General features: G+C 35.8%; 1 protein-coding gene across 1 annotated transcript; it reads right to left on the bottom strand.

The window, feature by feature from the left end:
* Positions 1 to 119: 119 nt before the first annotated feature.
* On the bottom strand, positions 120 to 17,488 carry LOC107661286 (A disintegrin and metalloproteinase with thrombospondin motifs 20-like; the record flags this gene model as incomplete). Its single annotated transcript, XM_016450783.1, has 7 exons — positions 17,122 to 17,488; positions 16,164 to 16,507; positions 11,315 to 11,435; positions 3,737 to 3,975; positions 1,238 to 1,321; positions 254 to 378; positions 120 to 160 (listed from the first exon to the last, which is right to left on the bottom strand). Coding segments are annotated over exons 1-7 (1,048 nt in total), but the record flags the coding sequence as incomplete, so codon positions are not given.
* Positions 17,489 to 19,592: the final 2,104 nt, after the last annotated feature.

Here is a 19,592-nt window from a genome sequence, read left to right as displayed (position 1 = left end):
CTAATAAAGCTTAATTGAATTGAATTGAATTGAGACAGAGAGAGACAGAGAGCTTAATGTGCTTCTCAATTCTTATTGTGCATGAGACAGAGACAGAGAGAGAGAGAAGAAATAGTTACCTAACGTGTCACACTTGTCTTTTGCTCGGCACATGTCCTCCCTGAGAAACAAACACACATCCCATAATAGCGCTTATGCTCAAATCCAGCTCACAACCAAAGTGCTGGAGGTGACGAGGTCACGGTCAGGTCACCTGGTAATGAGAAGTGCCGTGTCGTGATGACCCGAGTGACTGTCGTCTAAAGCGTTGTGGCTCTGCTGCCACGAGCAGAAGTTCTGCAGCGTCACAGCGGCGTCCAAGTTTAGACTCGGCCCTTCCTGAGGAAAACACACCGCTTATTACAGAGCATCATTCATCATCATCTGGTGAAAGCACACAAGACAATCTGAGCAACAGTTATTTCATTCTGCAAGAAAAAAACTACTATTATTTAGCTTTTTTTATTTTTTGGCAGTGTGACGAGAAGTCAAAATAACGAGTCAAAAACGAGAAAAAATATTTTTAAAAATACTAAATATTAAAGAGTGTGCAAATTGAGTGAGAAACGGGAAAAAAAAAATAGTTGAGTAAAAACGGTGTTATTTTAGCATCACTGAGATACTATTATAGCCATTTAATTAAATGTATTTTTATATTTTCTGCTTTTGTGTTAATTCAAGTTAAAGTTTTAATAATCTTCTTGTGTGTTTGTCATTTTTCTTAGTTTCAGTTGTTTTTAAACATGTCTGCATAGTTTGCATTTCAATTTTAGTAATTTTAGTACATTAAGTGAAACAAAACGAAAATATGAAGTGCTGCTTTGGGAATTAGCTGAAATTTGTTTTTTATATATCTTATTTTATTTCAATTAATATTTGTTTTATTTCAAGTAACACAAACTTTTTTAATGTTTCAGTTTTAGATAACTATAATAAATCTGATTATGAGTCAAAAAAGAGAAAATACAATAAGTACAACAAGCACATGGTAATTTAATTATTTAAAGGTGTTTCATTCAAATAAATCCAGGTAATCTGCATTATAAAAAAGTAGTTTTAGTGAAAATGTTGACAATCCGTTTAAACGGAATATTGAAAATTGCATTAAATTTATGTAAATTCACTACATTTCATTAAATGCATTTATAATTGTAGCCGTCGCTGAGATTATAATCCGTGGAGATCTGTTCTGATGCACCTGCTCGTTATGTATGACGATGAGCTTGACGATCATGATGTTGATGAGGTTTCCTACACTGGGGTCCCTGTAGATCGCAGCGACCTGAAAGCACAGAACGTTCAGTCACAAATAAGAGATATATATATATATATGTCAATTCAGCTAGTTGCCAAGGCTTCAAGTACTTAACTGAAATTAAAAATAAAAAGTAATAAAATCTAACAAGACATTTAAAAAGTTATAATAAAAATTACAAAAATAACAAATTTATTAATACTTTAACTAAAATAAAAATGAAAATGGAAAAAAAATTAAAATTCAAAATATTTATTAAAAAACATATATTCAGCATTAAAAAAAGTTTATTACTTTAAAATAAAATAAATTATTAAATTTAAAAATATATATTTCATTTCAAATAGTTGCCAATGAAACATTTCATATTTTCATTTAGTTGTCATTAACTTGATGTACTAAAATAACTAAAACTGAAAGTTATTAAAAAAAAAAAACTATAGACATTTAAAAAAATAATAAAATAATAAAAATGGAACATAAAAATTACTACAACTTTTACAAATTAAAATGAATGGAAAGTAAATGAAAAAAAGCTCATTTAAAATATCAATAAAAACTAAAATTGTACATTAATGAAACTAAAATAACACTGATCGGGACTGTTCCAGCAAAGCTGCAATGAAACGTCTCAGGTTACTTATGTAACCATGGTTCCCTGAGTAGGGAACGAGACACTGCGTCAGCTCAGCTACCTGATCAGGAGAAAGGCCCTCGCCTTTATCCAGGTCTTTCAGCAGATCAGCCTGATACGCCTGGAGCACCGCCATAGTGTGCAATGAAGCCACAGCCTGACCTGCTGCTGCGTATGCCCTGCCATTTAAGCGCGATGTATCCTGGAGGGGCTTAGATGGCAAGGAGGGAGTATTAAGGGAGGATGTCTCGCCCGAAGAGAGATAGCTAGCCAGCGTCTCTTCTACAGGGGGCATCCTCCTCTCATAGCCGTTTTCACGCATCGCCTCGATGTTGGCATAACTCGTATGCTGGAATCAATAGATGCGAGAAGAAAACGGCCTCTTCCATTCCTTCTCGATTTCAGTATGCAAATCAGGAAGGAATGGAAGGCTCACCTGAGCTGGACGGTTATGGTCAGAAAGATAACGCTCATCGAGACGACCCCGCGGCGCCACTTTCTTGGCCCGCTTCCACGGCAAGTCCAGCCTCGCCGTGGCGCGATTCATAACTTCCAACAGCTCATCATATGCAGGGCAGGAGGATTGGGAAGGCTCAGCCTCAGCCTCTTCGCCGTCCTCAGACATCTCCTGCTGAACCCAGCAGAGCACTGGCCCCCCACTTTCCTCAAAAAAAAGAGACAAACGAGAGCGGAGCTTTTTCATCGAAAAACACTCACAATGCACGCAAATCGACCCCTCAAGGACGTCGCGTGCGTTCTCCTCGCCCAAACAAAAAACGCAGAGATCGTGTGTGTCATCAGGTGTCAAATAGCGATGACACGGATGCACACACCCTCTAAACGTTCTGCTAGTGCTCGTCATAATAATAGATAGCAGATCGCCCTTACCACGTTCAAATGCACGCTTCAAACAAAACAGTCAATGAAGACGAAGAAGAGAATGACGTGTTCTCCCGGCGCCTATTTATACTATAGTTGCACCGGTAGTGATGTCATGGGCTGTCGCCGGCCAACGTGTTGTTGGTGTTTTTTCAATGTATGCTTCAGACACGGGTCACGACGAGGCGTCCCCCCCATAGCAACCCCTAGAGGATGCAGTTCGAAGTTCCCTTGAAAGGGAACTGGAGTTTGTCAAGCTACAAGCTATTGTACTTAACTAGTTAACTACACTACTAACTACTAACAACAAGTCATAGCATAACACGGTCAAACTACAACACATAGCATTCACTTGCTAAGAAAATATTGGACCAAAACAGTGATAAAAAAAACAACAACTAAATATTTAATAATATTAGTAAATATTATATTAAATATTAATACTAATATTAAAAAGTAAAATGCTACACAGGGACTATTGAACGACTCATATGAATCAGCCTGTAGAATGAATCAGTAAAATCATAAATCAATTAATCATTTCTCTAACAAAGACAGAGAAACAGAGAAAATATTCTCGTAAAACATGTTTAATGTCTTTAATTGTTCGTTTGCGCAACACAAAAAGCACTTGAACTGAATTCGACCTGAAGCTCAAGTGTGAATCTGCTCTTAATAATGAAAAAAGGACCATGTAAATATCATGGTACAAGACCATGGTAAAGATCAAAGCATGATGATGATGAGGTTTCTGAAGGCAGCGTCATCATTAAGTGCAAATGTTGTCCATCTGTTGTTTTGAACGGCCTTGTGGGTAAAAGCCTGTTACAGAGCAAATGACTATCACACACACACTGAACAAACCACAGAGCGGCTCTGGAACTATAACACGACACGAGGGAGAAGAGAATGAAGGACCATTTACTTACTACTGACATGATTGTGAGGATGTAGTGCTCCAGGTTGCGTCCGTGATGCCGCACCATCTTCACGTCAGCCGTCACCATGAGCTCCACGAATCGCGGGTATGACAGGAAGCGCTTCCTGCGGGAGCGAGAGCCGTCTTCGGAGTGAGCCGCGCGTCTGCGCATCATTTCCTGCATCGACGTCACTTCCTCTTCCAGAGTTCTGTTGCTATGGATACTGACGTGATTGTGCTCGGGATGTTCTGTGGGAAAAGAAACGGATCTTCATCAATGCTTTTACTGTATTATAGCACAAAAAAATAATCCTTTAATTATTTGTATTATTTTTCTTAATCTGCATAAATTAGAGGCAGCAAAATTTAAAAACAAATATAAAACATACATATAACATTTTACTAATATATTTAAAAATAAAACAATAATTATAATAATAATAATCATTATTATTATTATTATTATTATTATTATGATTATTATTACTACTACTATTATTGTTGTTTAAATAAAATTAATATAGGCATTTTAATGTTATAATTCTGAGTTTTATTATTAATATTATTATAAATATTCCACGAGCGAACGCTGGAATAAAGCACCACAGAGCAGAGACAATAACAATAAAATATAGAAAGAGCTCAGCGGGCGTTCTGATGGCCATCAGAGCCACTTCCTCTCGATCGATCCATCCATCCTGCCATCCATCCATCCATCCATCCAGCCATCCATCCAGCCAGCCATCCAGCCAGCCATCCAGCCAGCCATCCAGCCAGCCATCCAGCCAGCCATCCAGCCAGCCATCCAGCCAGCCATCCAGCCAGCCATCCAGCCAGCCATCCAGCCAGCCATCCAGCCAGCCATCCAGCCAGCCATCCAGCCAGCCATCCAGCCAGCCATCCAGCCAGCCATCCAGCCAGCCATCCAGCCAGCCATCCAGCCAGCCATCCAGCCAGCCATCCAGCCAGCCATCCAGCCAGCCATCCAGCCAGCCATCCAGCCAGCCATCCAGCCAGCCATCCAGCCAGCCATCCAGCCAGCCATCCAGCCAGCCATCCAGCCAGCCATCCAGCCAGCCATCCAGCCAGCCATCCAGCCAGCCATCCAGCCAGCCATCCAGCCAGCCATCCAGCCATCCAGCCATCCATCCAGCCATCCATCCAGCCATCCATCCAGCCTGTCATCCAGCCATCCTGCCATCCAGCCATCCAGCCTGCCATCCAGCCATCCAGCCTGTCATCCAGCCATCCATCCATCCAGCCAACCATCCAGCCCCAGACATCCAGCCAGACATCCAGCCAGACATCCAGCCAGACATCCAGCCAGACATCCAGCCAGACATCCAGCCAGACATCCAGCCAGACATCCAGCCAGACATCCAGCCAGACATCCAGCCAGACATCCAGCCAGACATCCAGCCAGCCATGATGCTGTTTGCTGACCTTTGACACAAATCTGGATGTTTGCTGGTCATCTAAACACTGATAGAAAGCAATAAATCATGAGAAAGAGGGTTTATATGAGAGCTGAACTCCAGTTAAAGTCAACAGGACAGTAATATAACACATTAACTCTTACTGTAGCTGATACTGTAGATATGTAGACTTGGTGCAGTGGTCCAAAAATAGATTTAAAATAGATTTAAAAAATATTTAACAAAACTGAAATATAATTAACAAATAGAATAATGAATGAAAAATAAATGTAAATACATATGTAAATATTTCAAACATTTTAAAATATATTTAGCAAAATTAATATTAAATTTAATACACAAATACATACTTAAAATAAATCTATTGTTTAAATATTTAGCAAAAAAAATCAATTTAATTCACGGATAAAAATAAATATTTAAAATAAAATTTCAAATATGTTGGCAAATAAATATATATTAATATGTTTTTAAGTATAAAAATATATTTAGGAAAAATAAAATAAAGAAATACATAAAATTAATAAACTTAAAAAATAAAATATTTTAAGCAAAAATAAAGAAATTAATACACAAGATATTTTTAATTTATATTTAATAATATAAATAATATTTTTTCAAAAATAATTTAAATATTTAGCAAAAAAATAAAATGTATAAATAAAATTGGATGGATTGTATTTTGAATTAGATTTTATTTTGGTATTTTCCATTTTCACTTTAATTTTTAAGTTTTAGTAATTTTGTAGTGTGTTCGTCATAAAATATGTCCAATTTAGTTTTTATCCGTTTTTATTTATTAGTGTAAGTTTTAGTTATTTTAGTACTTCAATTTAAACTAAACAAAAAAGAGAAATGTAGTTTATTTATATTTTATTTCAATGTGTTTTTGTTGTTTTATGGTTTTAGTTGACAACAATAACCCTGATAAACTCTAAACATGAGCAATAACAATAGTGAGGCTTCAGTAAACACAACTGAACAGAAAAGAGACGGATGAGATGAATGGACCCGTCTCTGATGATAACTGCGTCGCAGAGAACCTTCAGTTATCCAGACCTCTGGAGAATCCCCTAAAACTGCTCAAACATGAGCTTCAGTATTCCCTAAAGAACACGATCTCTCACTCAAACAGATGAAGAACAGCAGACGCTGTGCTTCTGGAGACGATCAGCACCCTCATCATCTCATTTCAGCAGAACACACACGCTCATGTAGAGAAGAGAAACCACACTCTCTCTCACTAACCTCTCAAATTACTCTCCCCAGAGCACAGTGAGATTCAGTGGAGAGCTTTGCTGATTCATAAACACTCTGGGACTTGACTTTGGGGCTTTTTTAAACACACACTCATATTATATATATATATATATATATATATACATACAATGTAGCTGATTCTACAGATGTTTTTCTGAGATTCACAGATCCATGTTCTGAAACATTTCCATTCAAAACAAAAGACTCACAACCATTCAACTAATATTGCAATATTACTAATATTACTAATCAAACTAATTTGATTAGAGACGCATTTGAAGCTCTTTAAGAACAAGCTGTCCCTCTTTTTAACTTTAGTTGACATTCTTCTCTGTTTTCACAGAGTGTTCAGTAAAGCCTGTGCGCTCTCAGATCAGCTGCGTGTCAAGCACTAAAACAATTAGCACACTACATGAAGCGATGTGATCCCAGTTAATCTGCCGGCCTTCACAGCGCTTGTCTGGAGTTCTGGCACTTCTCGAAGACAAAACAAACAGAGCGGCTCTGAAACGGAGCTCGAGATCAAGCCCAGACACGGTGTGTGCCTCAAACACTCTGCTCAGATCTCTGGCATCAGGAGACAGGTGCACGAGTACACAGGTGATCACACACACACACACACACACACACACACACTACTGACTCATGATGGCTTCAGGACACAAACTAAAAACACGAGTTCACTTCAGCTGAGATTAACAGCAGATCAAGGTCATGATTCATGAGACAAATCACACCTGAAATTCACGCTGTAATATCTCAGATCAGTTTCTCCTAAAAACCATTGAGATTAACAGGAGAAACATTTGTCATTTATAATGCTTTTTTTTTTTAATGTGTGTATAGTTATTTATTTTTATTTAAATTTTGGTTTTATTTTTTTAGCACCTGAAGTTAAAAGAAAATAAGAAATGTTGTCTTGGCAACAAGATAAAATTAAATAAGTTTATATATATGTGTGTGTGTGTGTGTGTGTGTGTATATATATATATATTTTTTTTATTATTTAATTTTATCTTCTTGCCAAGACAACATTTCTCATTTTATACATACATTGTTTTTCTTATATATTTCAGTTAATGTTTACTTTATTTCCAGTTATGAATTTTTTTTACCGTTTTGGTTAACAATAATAACTAAAGTTTTTAATATTAATATATTCTGTTTGTCATTTTATTAGTTTGATTAAAAAAAACAAATGTGTATAGATAATGAAAATGAATTATTAAAAATTAGAATTAAAAAAATTAATTAAATGAATACATTAACACTTCAAGTTAAACCAAAATGAAAAAAATGAAATGAGAAATAAAATAGGTTTATTTTTTTTTCCTCATGAAATAATATGAGCTGCTCCACATTAATTTTATAGCTTTATATAACTTTTTATAGACAGTTATAGTATTATTTACAAACTATTATAGAATAAATAGATATTTTTAATTGCCTTTTATTTTAAAAAATTATAATTTCTATTGGGTGTAATGTTTTTATTTTTTGTAGCTTCTGTAATTATAGTACTTAAACTTATTTTATTCCAGTTAGTTGCAAATGCAATATTTCTACATTTTTTAACAAAGTTTTTCATACATACATACAATGTAGCTGATTCTACAGATGTTTTTCTGAGATTCACAGATCCATGTTCTGAAACATTTCCATTCAAAACAAAAGACTCACAACCATTCAACTAATATTGCAATATTACTAATATTACTAATCAAACTAATTTGATTAGAGACGCATTTGAAGCTCTTTAAGAACAAGCTGTCCCTCTTTTTAACTTTAGTTGACATTCTTCTCTGTTTTCACAGAGTGTTCAGTAAAGCCTGTGCGCTCTCAGATCAGCTGCGTGTCAAGCACTAAAACAATTAGCACACTACATGAAGCGATGTGATCCCAGTTAATCTGCCGGCCTTCACAGCGCTTGTCTGGAGTTCTGGCACTTCTCGAAGACAAAACAAACAGAGCGGCTCTGAAACGGAGCTCGAGATCAAGCCCAGACACGGTGTGTGCCTCAAACACTCTGCTCAGATCTCTGGCATCAGGAGACAGGTGCACGAGTACACAGGTGATCACACACACACACACACACATTACTGACTCATGATGGCTTCAGGACACAAACTAAAAACACGAGTTCACTTCAGCTGAGATTAACAGCAGATCAAGGTCATGATTCATGAGACAAATCACACCTGAAATTCACGCTGTAATATCTCAGATCAGTTTCTCCTAAAAACCATTGAGATTAACAGGAGAAACATTTGTCATTTATAATGCTTTTTTTTTTTAATGTGTGTATAGTTATTTATTTTTATTTAAATTTTGGTTTTATTTTTTTAGCACCTGAAGTTAAAAGAAAATAAGAAATGTTGTCTTGGCAACAAGATAAAATTAAATAAGTTTATATATATGTGTGTGTGTGTGTGTGTGTGTGTATATATATATATATTTTTTTTATTATTTAATTTTATCTTCTTGCCAAGACAACATTTCTCATTTTATACATACATTGTTTTTCTTATATATTTCAGTTAATGTTTACTTTATTTCCAGTTATGAATTTTTTTTACCGTTTTGGTTAACAATAATAACTAAAGTTTTTAATATTAATATATTCTGTTTGTCATTTTATTAGTTTGATTAAAAAAAACAAATGTGTATAGATAATGAAAATGAATTATTAAAAATTAGAATTAAAAAAATTAATTAAATGAATACATTAACACTTCAAGTTAAACCAAAATGAAAAAAATGAAATGAGAAATAAAATAGGTTTATTTTTTTTTCCTCATGAAATAATATGAGCTGCTCCACATTAATTTTATAGCTTTATATAACTTTTTATAGACAGTTATAGTATTATTTACAAACTATTATAGAATAAATAGATATTTTTAATTGCCTTTTATTTTAAAAAATTATAATTTCTATTGGGTGTAATGTTTTTATTTTTTGTAGCTTCTGTAATTATAGTACTTAAACTTATTTTATTCCAGTTAGTTGCAAATGCAATATTTCTACATTTTTTAACAAAGTTTTTCATCTAATATCTATAATTTATTTCATTTCAGCTTTATTGCAATTAACAACATTTCCAATAGTTCACGACAACAACTCCGCTCTATACTCTCACTGGATGACAACGACTTTGAATCGGTTTTATCTCCCCGAGGTGTTTTAAGAGAAGCACTCAAGACACTAAACACACGGAGATCTCCATCGAGAGATTGAGCAGTGAAAGAGACGGTGGACAAAGAGTGTGTGAGCGACTCATTAGTCCGGTCGTGACATGCAAAGCTGGAAATATTTTCCGACAGCACCCTGCAATCCAACACACGCTTAGAGCTCTGCATCTCTAATCATCTCTAATCGCTGGTGCTTTATAACGGCACGCTTATCTGAGCATGAACTCATCGTCTCAGCCCACATTACAGGAGTTTCTTGAGTCTAGCACTGTCATCAATCTATAATACAAAGCATTAAAGTCCAGTCCTGCTCGTCTCAATCACATCTAGAGACTTGAGTGAGAAAGAAAACGCCTAGCAACGACCCAGGACACCATAGCAACCACCTAATGTAACAATGCGCCACTCAAAACACACATCAGTCGAGTTTCCCGTTTTATTTCCACTCTTTATGCAGTCTAGTTTAATAGTCTCAACTGCAGCAGATTCATCAGACTCAGACCGTTATCAGATTGAACCGAAGGCGAGGACACCTTTAATCGAGCTCTTTTCATCCTCAACTCTTTGATGCATGACCCAGATCCAGCGGCACATCTTCACAATAAAGGAGGATTTCACCCCAAAATCAACATCTACTCACTCGAACCAGCTCCACAAACCATTAAAGCACCGCAGATTTATCATAACCAGGGGTGCAAATCAGCTGTTCCATAATAATAATTATTAACAATGTCAATTAATACTATTTTAAGACGGTCCACTTCATGTCGCACCTCACAACACCTCTATTCAAATGCTTTAATAAATAATATTCTTGGATAATGTTTACAGAGAAACTAATTATATTCACGTAAATGTATAACAATAAAAATCTTATTTAAAAAATAAATAAATTAGTAAATTATAATAAATAAATAAAACTGAGCACAAAATAAAAAAAATATGTAAATAAACTAAATAAAAGATAAAAAAAAAAAGAATAGTAAAATACTAAATTAATAATCGTAAAAAAAACGACAATAAATGGTCAAATTAATTAAAATTAATATTAAAATAAAGCAAATACAAATGCATAGTACGTAATTAAGAGTAAAAAAATAAATGCATTAATAGTAAAATAAATAGCACAATAAAATAAATTTATTTTTAAAAAAATACAAACGTATAGTAACATTAAAAACAAAAATGAATAGAAAATAAAATAAATAGTAAAAAATATATACATTTATATAAAATTATAAACAAACAAGGGAGCATTTTTGCCCACTTATCTTGAATTTTACTTAATTTTGTTGGCATTTTTTCCCCAAGCCCCTGTTCATTTCCGAGCCTGATCATAACAGTAATTCATAAACCTCACGCACTATATTTCAGCTCTTCTGAAGCTTTGCATGAAGAACAGACGCAAATGTAAGACATTCAGAAGAGCTTAACAGAGCACACAAGTCATATGAGCACGATTATGAAGCATAAAGGTTTGAATGACATGAGGGTGAGTAAATCAGGACAAAAGTTAGATTTTTGGGAGCATTCTGACTTTAAACCCATGCTAAATAAAGGTTATGGGTGGGAGTCTGATTGATGCAAGTCAGCTGGAGTTGATTTACTTTCATCAGATGAAGAATTGAAGACGCTAGTCCTCACAATAACAGCACACACACACACACTGATCATTAGCGCTGTGAAAGCGGAAGCGTTTACCCGAGTTGTTCTGTCTGTAGAGCAGGTGAGGCTTGTTGTGCTCTTCCTCGTACTCGTCTTCATCAGCGCTCAACAGCGGCTCCAGGAAGAACTGACCGCTGTGTGTGGTGAACGTGCCGACCTGCAGAAACCAGCAGAACACCAGAGTCACCACCACATTAGTTTAGTGCTTTCACCTGCTGCAGCAGAAAACAGCTTCAGAGCACATTCTAGCAACACAACAAAGTGATTATTACGTTTTGAATATGGATATTTTTCTTACAAAAACGCATGGATTCGCTACAGAAAACCTTTGTTCACCCCCCGGAGCCGTGCAAGACACTTTTTTATAGATGGGCGCTTTTTATTTCACTTCTTTTGGACTGATGCATGCAGCACCCGCTGAGAGGCATTAAACAGCTTCAAAGATCAAAGACCATTTTTAATATAACTCCGACTGGATTCGTCTGAAAGAAGAAAGTCATATACACCTAGGATGCCTCGGCGGAGAGTAATCTGTGGACTAATTTTCATTTTTGGGTGAACTAACCCTTTTTAAGATGTCCATTTCATGCTGCACCTGCATATTGCCTGGCATGCTGCTTTAATAAATAATATTATTGGGTCATATTTGCAGAGAAAGAAATTTTTAAAATAACAGTAATAATCTAATTAAAAACGAATTAATTAAGTTAATAGCAATTCAAATAAAGTTAAAAGTAAATAAATCATGTAAAAAAATAACTAAATACTAAATAATAATACATTACTATTTTACTAATTAGTAAAATAAAATCAATATTAAAATTAAATAAAAATGAATAACTCAAATCATAAACAATTAAAGGAACAGGTCGAAATCCCTATAAAAACGATCATATCAATAGTCTGTGATTCATCAAAATAAAAATAAGAGTAAAATAAATAAACAATTAAGTAAATACATTTTACTTATAGTTTATAAATAAAAATGCATATTAAAATAGATTAACAAATAAAATGTATAGTAAACTAAAATATATAAAAATAATAGTAAAATAATTTAAATAAGCATTAATAGTAAATAAAATAAATAAAATAGTAAAATACATACATAAATGTATAATAGTAAAATAAATAATTGAAAATGTATAAAATAAAATAAATATATATTCAAAATGAATGAAAATACATATTTAAAAAAGTAATTGTAAAATAAATAACTGGGTAATATAAAATAATTTTAAAAATGCAATTAAAATAAAACAATTTTAAAATTGCTGAACAGTATATATTATAATAAATGAACAGTGAAATTAATAAACGTGAACAGTAAATAAATAAATAATGGATAGTAAAATATGCATATATAAAAATAATCAAAATGAATACAAATTAATGTTAAATATATATGAAATCAGTGACATAAATAATAAATAATGAGGCACAATGACTGACATTCACATAACCCCCTCCTGAAAGTCGCTCTGGAATCATGGGTCATCACTATGGCAACACGTTCAAACACAGAATTCCAGATTCCTGCATGCACTTCCATAAGAACTAGCTTTATGATTCTGCACGGAAAACATCCGGCATTAACATACCAGCAAATAATGAAGTGGAAACAGCTTCGGTCTGTTTGAACGAATGGAAACATGTTTGACGTGAACTCAGTGAGTTTTCCAGCCGATTCCCCATGAAGACCGTCATTCCACTCTCATCTGAGATGGGATTCTCTGTCAGTCACATCACTGGTATTCATCCTGCCCTCAGAAACACGTGACACAATGCCTTTTCTGTCTCATTTCTCCCACAGCGTGGCCTTTCAACACCTCCACAAATACTGAGCTCATACACCACATGTGTGGATATTAAATCAAATATTGAGTATTAAAATCAAATCATGAACAATTACAGGGACATAGGAAATAAAAATAAATAGTAAAATCAAAATTATATATTTTTTAAATCAGTAATATTAAAGAGATTAACATTATAATTAATCAAATAAAATAAATCTTAAAATAAAATAAATAAAAATATATTAAAAAAAATAGAAAAAATGTATAAAGTTAATAAAATAAATAAACAAATGGTAAAAAAACAAACAGTAAAATACAATACATTAAAATCATGTATACAATTGAATAGAAATTAATTAAATATATAATAAATTATACAAATAATATTAACACCATAGTGTGAGCTCATAAATAAATTAGTCAAATAAAATAAAAAAAATACCAAAAAGCAATTTTAAATAAATTGATATACAAATGAATATTAAAATGAATAATAAATAATAATATATACACATATTAATAAATGAATAAAAATGTATAAATAAATAAATACAAATTAATGTTAAATATGTAATAAATAAACTATATAAATGACAGTGTGTTACGGTTGACAAAATCACCTTAAAAACCATCATAACAGCAGAAATGTTATTTCCCACAATCCCTAAGAGTACAGTAGTGACGGATGGACGGTCTCTCTCCCCCTCTATATGACATTTATTCAGTATCATATAAAATATATATTAAAGATTTTGATGAGATTCACTCATGTTTATGTATAATACACTCTAAAATTAATGCTTAATTTTTTTATGACATTTTTAACCCAAAGTTGGGTTGAAACAGCCCAGCATGTTTTAGAGTGTATCATCAGAGGTCGTGCGAGGTCACTCTCACAGACTCATGAACATCTGTCCCGGAGGTTATTACGCTCATGTGAGGACAGACGCGGTCACAATCTGACATCACTAGCAGAGAACATCTGAACACCCCGACGTGACGGACCAGATCTTAACATCTTACACTGTAACAGAGCGCTTCTGTGCACCTTCCACTGAAGTCTTTCCAAAACTCGGATCTGAATCTGATGTTAAAGCACATATGAACACAATTTCATGCTGAGAAAAAAAATAGCAAAATATGAAAAAAGTGCTGAAAATCATTATGATTTTTTTTAAGTTTATCTGCAATTTTAAAAAATCTAAAACTAATTATGGCCTTCTCTGGCCACTTCAATAAAATTTATTTTAATATTTTAGCAATCTACACGCTTCACTTTTAACAACTCCACTGAAGTCTTTCCAAAACTCGGATCTGAATCTGATGTTAAAGCACATATGAACACAATTTCATGCTGAGAAAAAAATAGCAAAATATGAAAAAAGTGCTGAAAATCATTATGATTTTTTTTAAAGTTTATCTGCAATTTTAAAAAATCTAAAACTAATTATGGCCTTCTCTGGCCACTTCAATAAATTTTTTTTAAATATTTTAGCAATCTACACGCTTCACTTTTAACAACAATTTTAGAAGTGAAACATCAAATCATATGCTTAAAATGGCAGGACGGACATCAGCAGCCAAGTGCTGTCTATCATTAATTATGTAAATGATTCAATATTTCTTTCAAAAAGAAGGTTACAATTGAGTTGAAAATAAAGTTGTGGCAATTTTACAAGGAAATAAAATGTAAAATAAAACAAAACCACCAACAACAGTTAGCAACCTTACTAGTTACCAGCTCAGATCTTTAACCAATAACCCTGTGTTTATACTCGCCAGTCCAATCCACTCGAGTCATTTCTCCCATCTACAATAACTAGCAGAATAGTTTCAAAATCCATTTCCCATCAAGACTAGAGATGAATATCTCAACTAAACCAAATCCTAATCTTCACAGAAAGAACTAATCTTGTTGGAATTACCCTGATTATGAGTTTCCTGCGACTTGTAATTGCAAGTTGGAAACACTGACTAATCCCAGTTAACCGACATCACAAAAACCAACCGTAATACTTTACCAGTTACCAGTCCATATCTTTAACCACTAAACCCTCTGTTTATACTAACTAGTCCATTCCACCCAAGTCATTTCTCCCGTCTAAAACAACTAGCATTGCAGTTTAAACATCAGGTACCCTTTCCATCAAAACTAGAGAAGAACAACTTAACTAAACCAGAGACATTACAACAACCTAAACTTTACCAGTTACCAGCGCAGATTTTTATCACTAAACCCTGTCTTTAAACTCACTAATCCAACCCATTCGAACAGAACAACTCAACTAACCCAAAGCCTAATCTTCACAGAAAGAACTAGTCCCGCGTTCACGTCGGAATTACCCTAATTATGAGATTCCTGCTAGTTTCCTAACTCGTAATTACAAGGTGGAAACACTCTGACTAAACCCAGTTAACTGCTGTGATGTCACAAAAAACAACCAAAATGGAACAGTTAGCAACCACTACACGTGACTAGTTACCACAAATACAGTGTATTCGAGTAGAACAGAGGAGAACAACTCAACTAAACTAAACTCAACTCGTTTCCCGCTAGTAAAAACCACTCATGTCTTTATTGAACTACTAGTTACAAATTGGAAATGGGCTCTGACTTCCCAAAAAAAAAACTACCAGTGTTGGGGGAAACGCATTACAAGTAACATGAGTTACAATCAGATTACTTTATTCAAGTAACTAGTAAAGTAACGCACTACTTTTACATTTACAATTAAATACTAAGTTACCTAAGCAACATAAGTTACTTTGTTGACAGCTATCCTGCTTATTATTTTCACTTTCGGTGTGAAAGGGCCTGTACAGTTGCCAAAAATATATTACTTTTGTTAGTTTTTTTGGTTATTAAAAAACAAGTAAGCAAGCCCAGCCCAGGTGACAAAAAGTTAGGCAATGCATAAATTGTAACTAAGTAGCACAATTAGTTACTTTTTCATGGAGTGATGCAATATCACGATGCATTACTTCTAAAAGTAACTTCCCCTAACAGTGCAAATGACCAGGAATGGAAGCAGCTTCCCCAGTTAGTTACCAGTCCAGATGTTTAACCAGCACACTCTTATACTCACTAGTCCAGTGCAGAGGCTGAAGACGGCGTGGTGCTCCCTGCGAGCGTTGACGTGTCCCCTGAAGAAACAGTGGCGCAGGTCTGCGGCGTCTCCGCGCGTCTCCTCCTCTCCCAGGTGAAGCACCGTGTAGGACGGAGCGATGAACCCCGAATCCGCCGTGAGGTTCAGGTGAAACGCCTGACCGAACGCCTCGATCCGGTAATGAGCCCTCGAACCCGAGAGCTCCGCGTCGGCGCTGCGCCTCCTCCTGCGGTAATGCAGCCGGTGCGGGAACGACTCTCCGAAACCATTCAAGCGCAGCGGGGTGATGATCTCATACGCTGACAACTGTCTGATGAAGCTCTCTGAAATCACATAAAGCGTCGGAGGCGTTTCAGATGTTTCATATCAAATCAGACACTAAATGCGGGACACTTGAGTCACTCCTCTAATCATCAGATCAAGTCAGCTGGTGTTTCGGTTTGATTTAGTGGACGTCAGGTTCCTCACACAGGTGCAGATCAACCACAGGTGTAGAGAATCACATTAACTAACAATAATACTCAAAAACCACATCTGTTGATTTAGCATTTCAAACATACAAACTTCTCTGTCTCAGAAGTGTGTTCATGCATCTTTCTTGTGGTAAATTGCACTTGCTTTGAAATGCATCATCCGATGCAATGCCTTGTAATGATGTTTAAGTTTCCAGATACTTTTTGGGCCGCGCTGCATACGGTTTCCAACTCTACTGTCATTTAAAGTGACGATATGCAGAATGCAAAACGCATACATTTACACAAATATATAATTAATTTATAAATAACGCTAACTTGTTTAGATGCGAAACGTTTTAGAGCTGCTTTAATGTCATATAAACTAGAGCAAACTTCCAAGCGCGTGTATATAAGCGAATCGTTATGGTGCAGAGGAGACTGACGGGTCTCGCCAGGTTTGTGGTGTATTCTGTGCGTCTTACCTTGTTTGTGGTGGAGTTTGTACGTGTGCGCGGTGCGTAAAAGCGCGGAGAGGTACCACACGAGTCCCAGCAGCCGGAGCGCAGGACCCCGCATGATTCCCCGGCGCTCTGCCTCTCGCTCTCCGCCGCTCCTCTCTTCGGTTCTCCGGGGCTGGAGCGTCTCTGCCGGCTCTCCTCCTTCAGCTGCAGCTCGTCCGATCCGCCGTCATGCCGTTAAAACACCCGCATCCGCTCGGATCCGCTCATCTCGCGCACGGACCCGCGGATCTCTGTGCTCAATCCGCACGGATCGGTGCCAACGGGCTTTTGTTCGCTCCTTGGCTCTCCATAGGACACCCCCCTAAACACACACACACACTCACAGGAGAGGCTGAGGCTCTTGGCACGCCCCCTACTCTAGTGAAGACTCGAAAGCCGACCACGGAATAACTTCACATCACATCAGAGTTCATTTCACTTTAGCACAATAAAACCTGCAGAAGTGACCACTTACACTGAGCTGCCATTAACTCGTACACACACACACATACACACGCGCGTGCAAATTAATCAAATCAAAATTCATAAAATGCACGATTTAGTAAACAAATAAAATGAGAAACAAATACAATAAATAACATCAATTATAATTAATGTATTTTATTAATATTTATTTGCATTAAGAACATTGTCTATTTTTGCAGTAAATATAGTTTTATTTAATTTAAAGGGGTCATATGATGCTTTTTTAAAGATCATTATTTTGTGTATTTGGTGTAACAGAATATGTTGACATGCTTTAATGTTCCGGAAGGCCAAATAAAGTGCTTTTGCTTTCGCCTAGAAACACACAGCGTCTCCCTGACATGCTGCTTCAACACTAACTGCGGTTACTGAAACCACGCCTTCTTTCTTTGCGTGCACATTTGGGCCGCATTATGCTAATATTTCCACATAGTGAGGTAGATATGTGGGGGCGTGTTAGAACGAGCCGTTTTAGGGGGGCGTGGCAGAGTCTTAACTTTGATAAAGAATATCTCTTTGGTTTTGAGACTTTAGTCTTTGCAACTTCAGGGATCTTATCTATTCACGAACAGCTTGTAACACTCCAAAGAGAAAGGAAAACTTGAAATCGCATCATATGACCCCTTTAAATGTGCATAAATGCCTATAGATGGATGGACAGCCGGATAGATAGATAGATAGATAGATAGATAGATAGATAGATAGATAGATAGATAGATTGCAGCACCTTCATTCTTCTGAGCTGTAAATGCATTTTATGAGAGGAAAGAGTTGATATGAGATGTGTCCCAAAGGGAGGATAATTAATAGATTAATTTTTGCATCCTAACAACTCAAATTCATTTACTCTAATTAGGCTCCGTTCCCATTTTGTTGCTGTGAGAGGTACAGTATTTCTGTCCACAGGTGCGTCGGTCCCTCAGGACACTTAATATTGTACATTAAAAGTGCGCTTGGTCTCCTGCTGCCTCCTGTGACCGGCCTGTAAACGGTTCTAACGCAACACATGTGAAGATGCTCACTAGAGAGAGATATAATGATGATCTCAGGACAGATGAGGTGATCATGTGATCATCATGTGATCGTTTGGTCCTGCATTTGCATTTGTTGTGATTCTCCTCATAGCTGGTTGCTTTGGCTCATGGCTTGTGATGCGTTTAGAGAAACTTATTTAAACTGAATGAATGGAAAAAACACTTCCGGAAGCAAGGCGGTCTATAGAAGACGCTCTCTCTAGTCGTTATTGACTAGATCGTGTCGGTGGATTGATCTGATGTTCAGCGTGATCTGAAGTATTTGATTGAAACACTCGCAAGCTTCTGACCCTCTCACTTGACCTTTGACCCCCCGAGTGACATGTAGCTGGCCCCCAGCAGGACCCTGGGAAACCGTTCGGAGTCTGTTAGGGTTCAAGTTAAAAACTGAAACTTCAATTCAGCCTGAAGTCATAAAATATTCACGAAAGTTACATGAAGGAGCAATTCATGAAGGTCAAAGTCAATGTTTCCTACACACACTCTTAAAAATAATAATCTGTGGTTCCCTAAAGAACCTTTCAGTGAACAATTCCTAAAAGAACCATTTTTTTTCTTAGTCCGTAGAACGTTTGAATAATCTAAGAAACTTTTTCCAGCATAAAGAACCTTGGATGTTTAAGGTTCTTCATGGAAGCATTATTTTTTTAAAGTGTGTGAGTGTTTCTTCTTCAGAATTCTGAGAGAAAAAAAGGGGGGGAAATGTCAAGGAATGTTTATGCCCACAAGGAATCTGAAAAATTGCATTCTATAGCCAAAAAGATCATCTTACACATGCATTTACTGTCCAAACACACCGTATATCAGTAACATGTTGAAGACGAATGGAATTGTGTAAATTTGTTAAGGCAGCTTTGTTTAACAGCGTGTCAGAGAAACACAATCCCGCCAAGTGTTTCACGCATGTGTGTGTGTGTGTGTGTCTGTCTGTGT

The sequence above is a fragment of the Sinocyclocheilus anshuiensis genome, unplaced genomic scaffold, assembly GCF_001515605.1.
Source record: "Sinocyclocheilus anshuiensis isolate Anshui unplaced genomic scaffold, SAMN03320099.WGS_v1.1 scaffold499, whole genome shotgun sequence".
Lineage (NCBI taxonomy): Eukaryota > Metazoa > Chordata > Actinopteri > Cypriniformes > Cyprinidae > Sinocyclocheilus > Sinocyclocheilus anshuiensis.
Note: the sequence above shows the minus strand (reverse complement) of the source record. Positions and strands in the feature narration are given on the sequence as shown.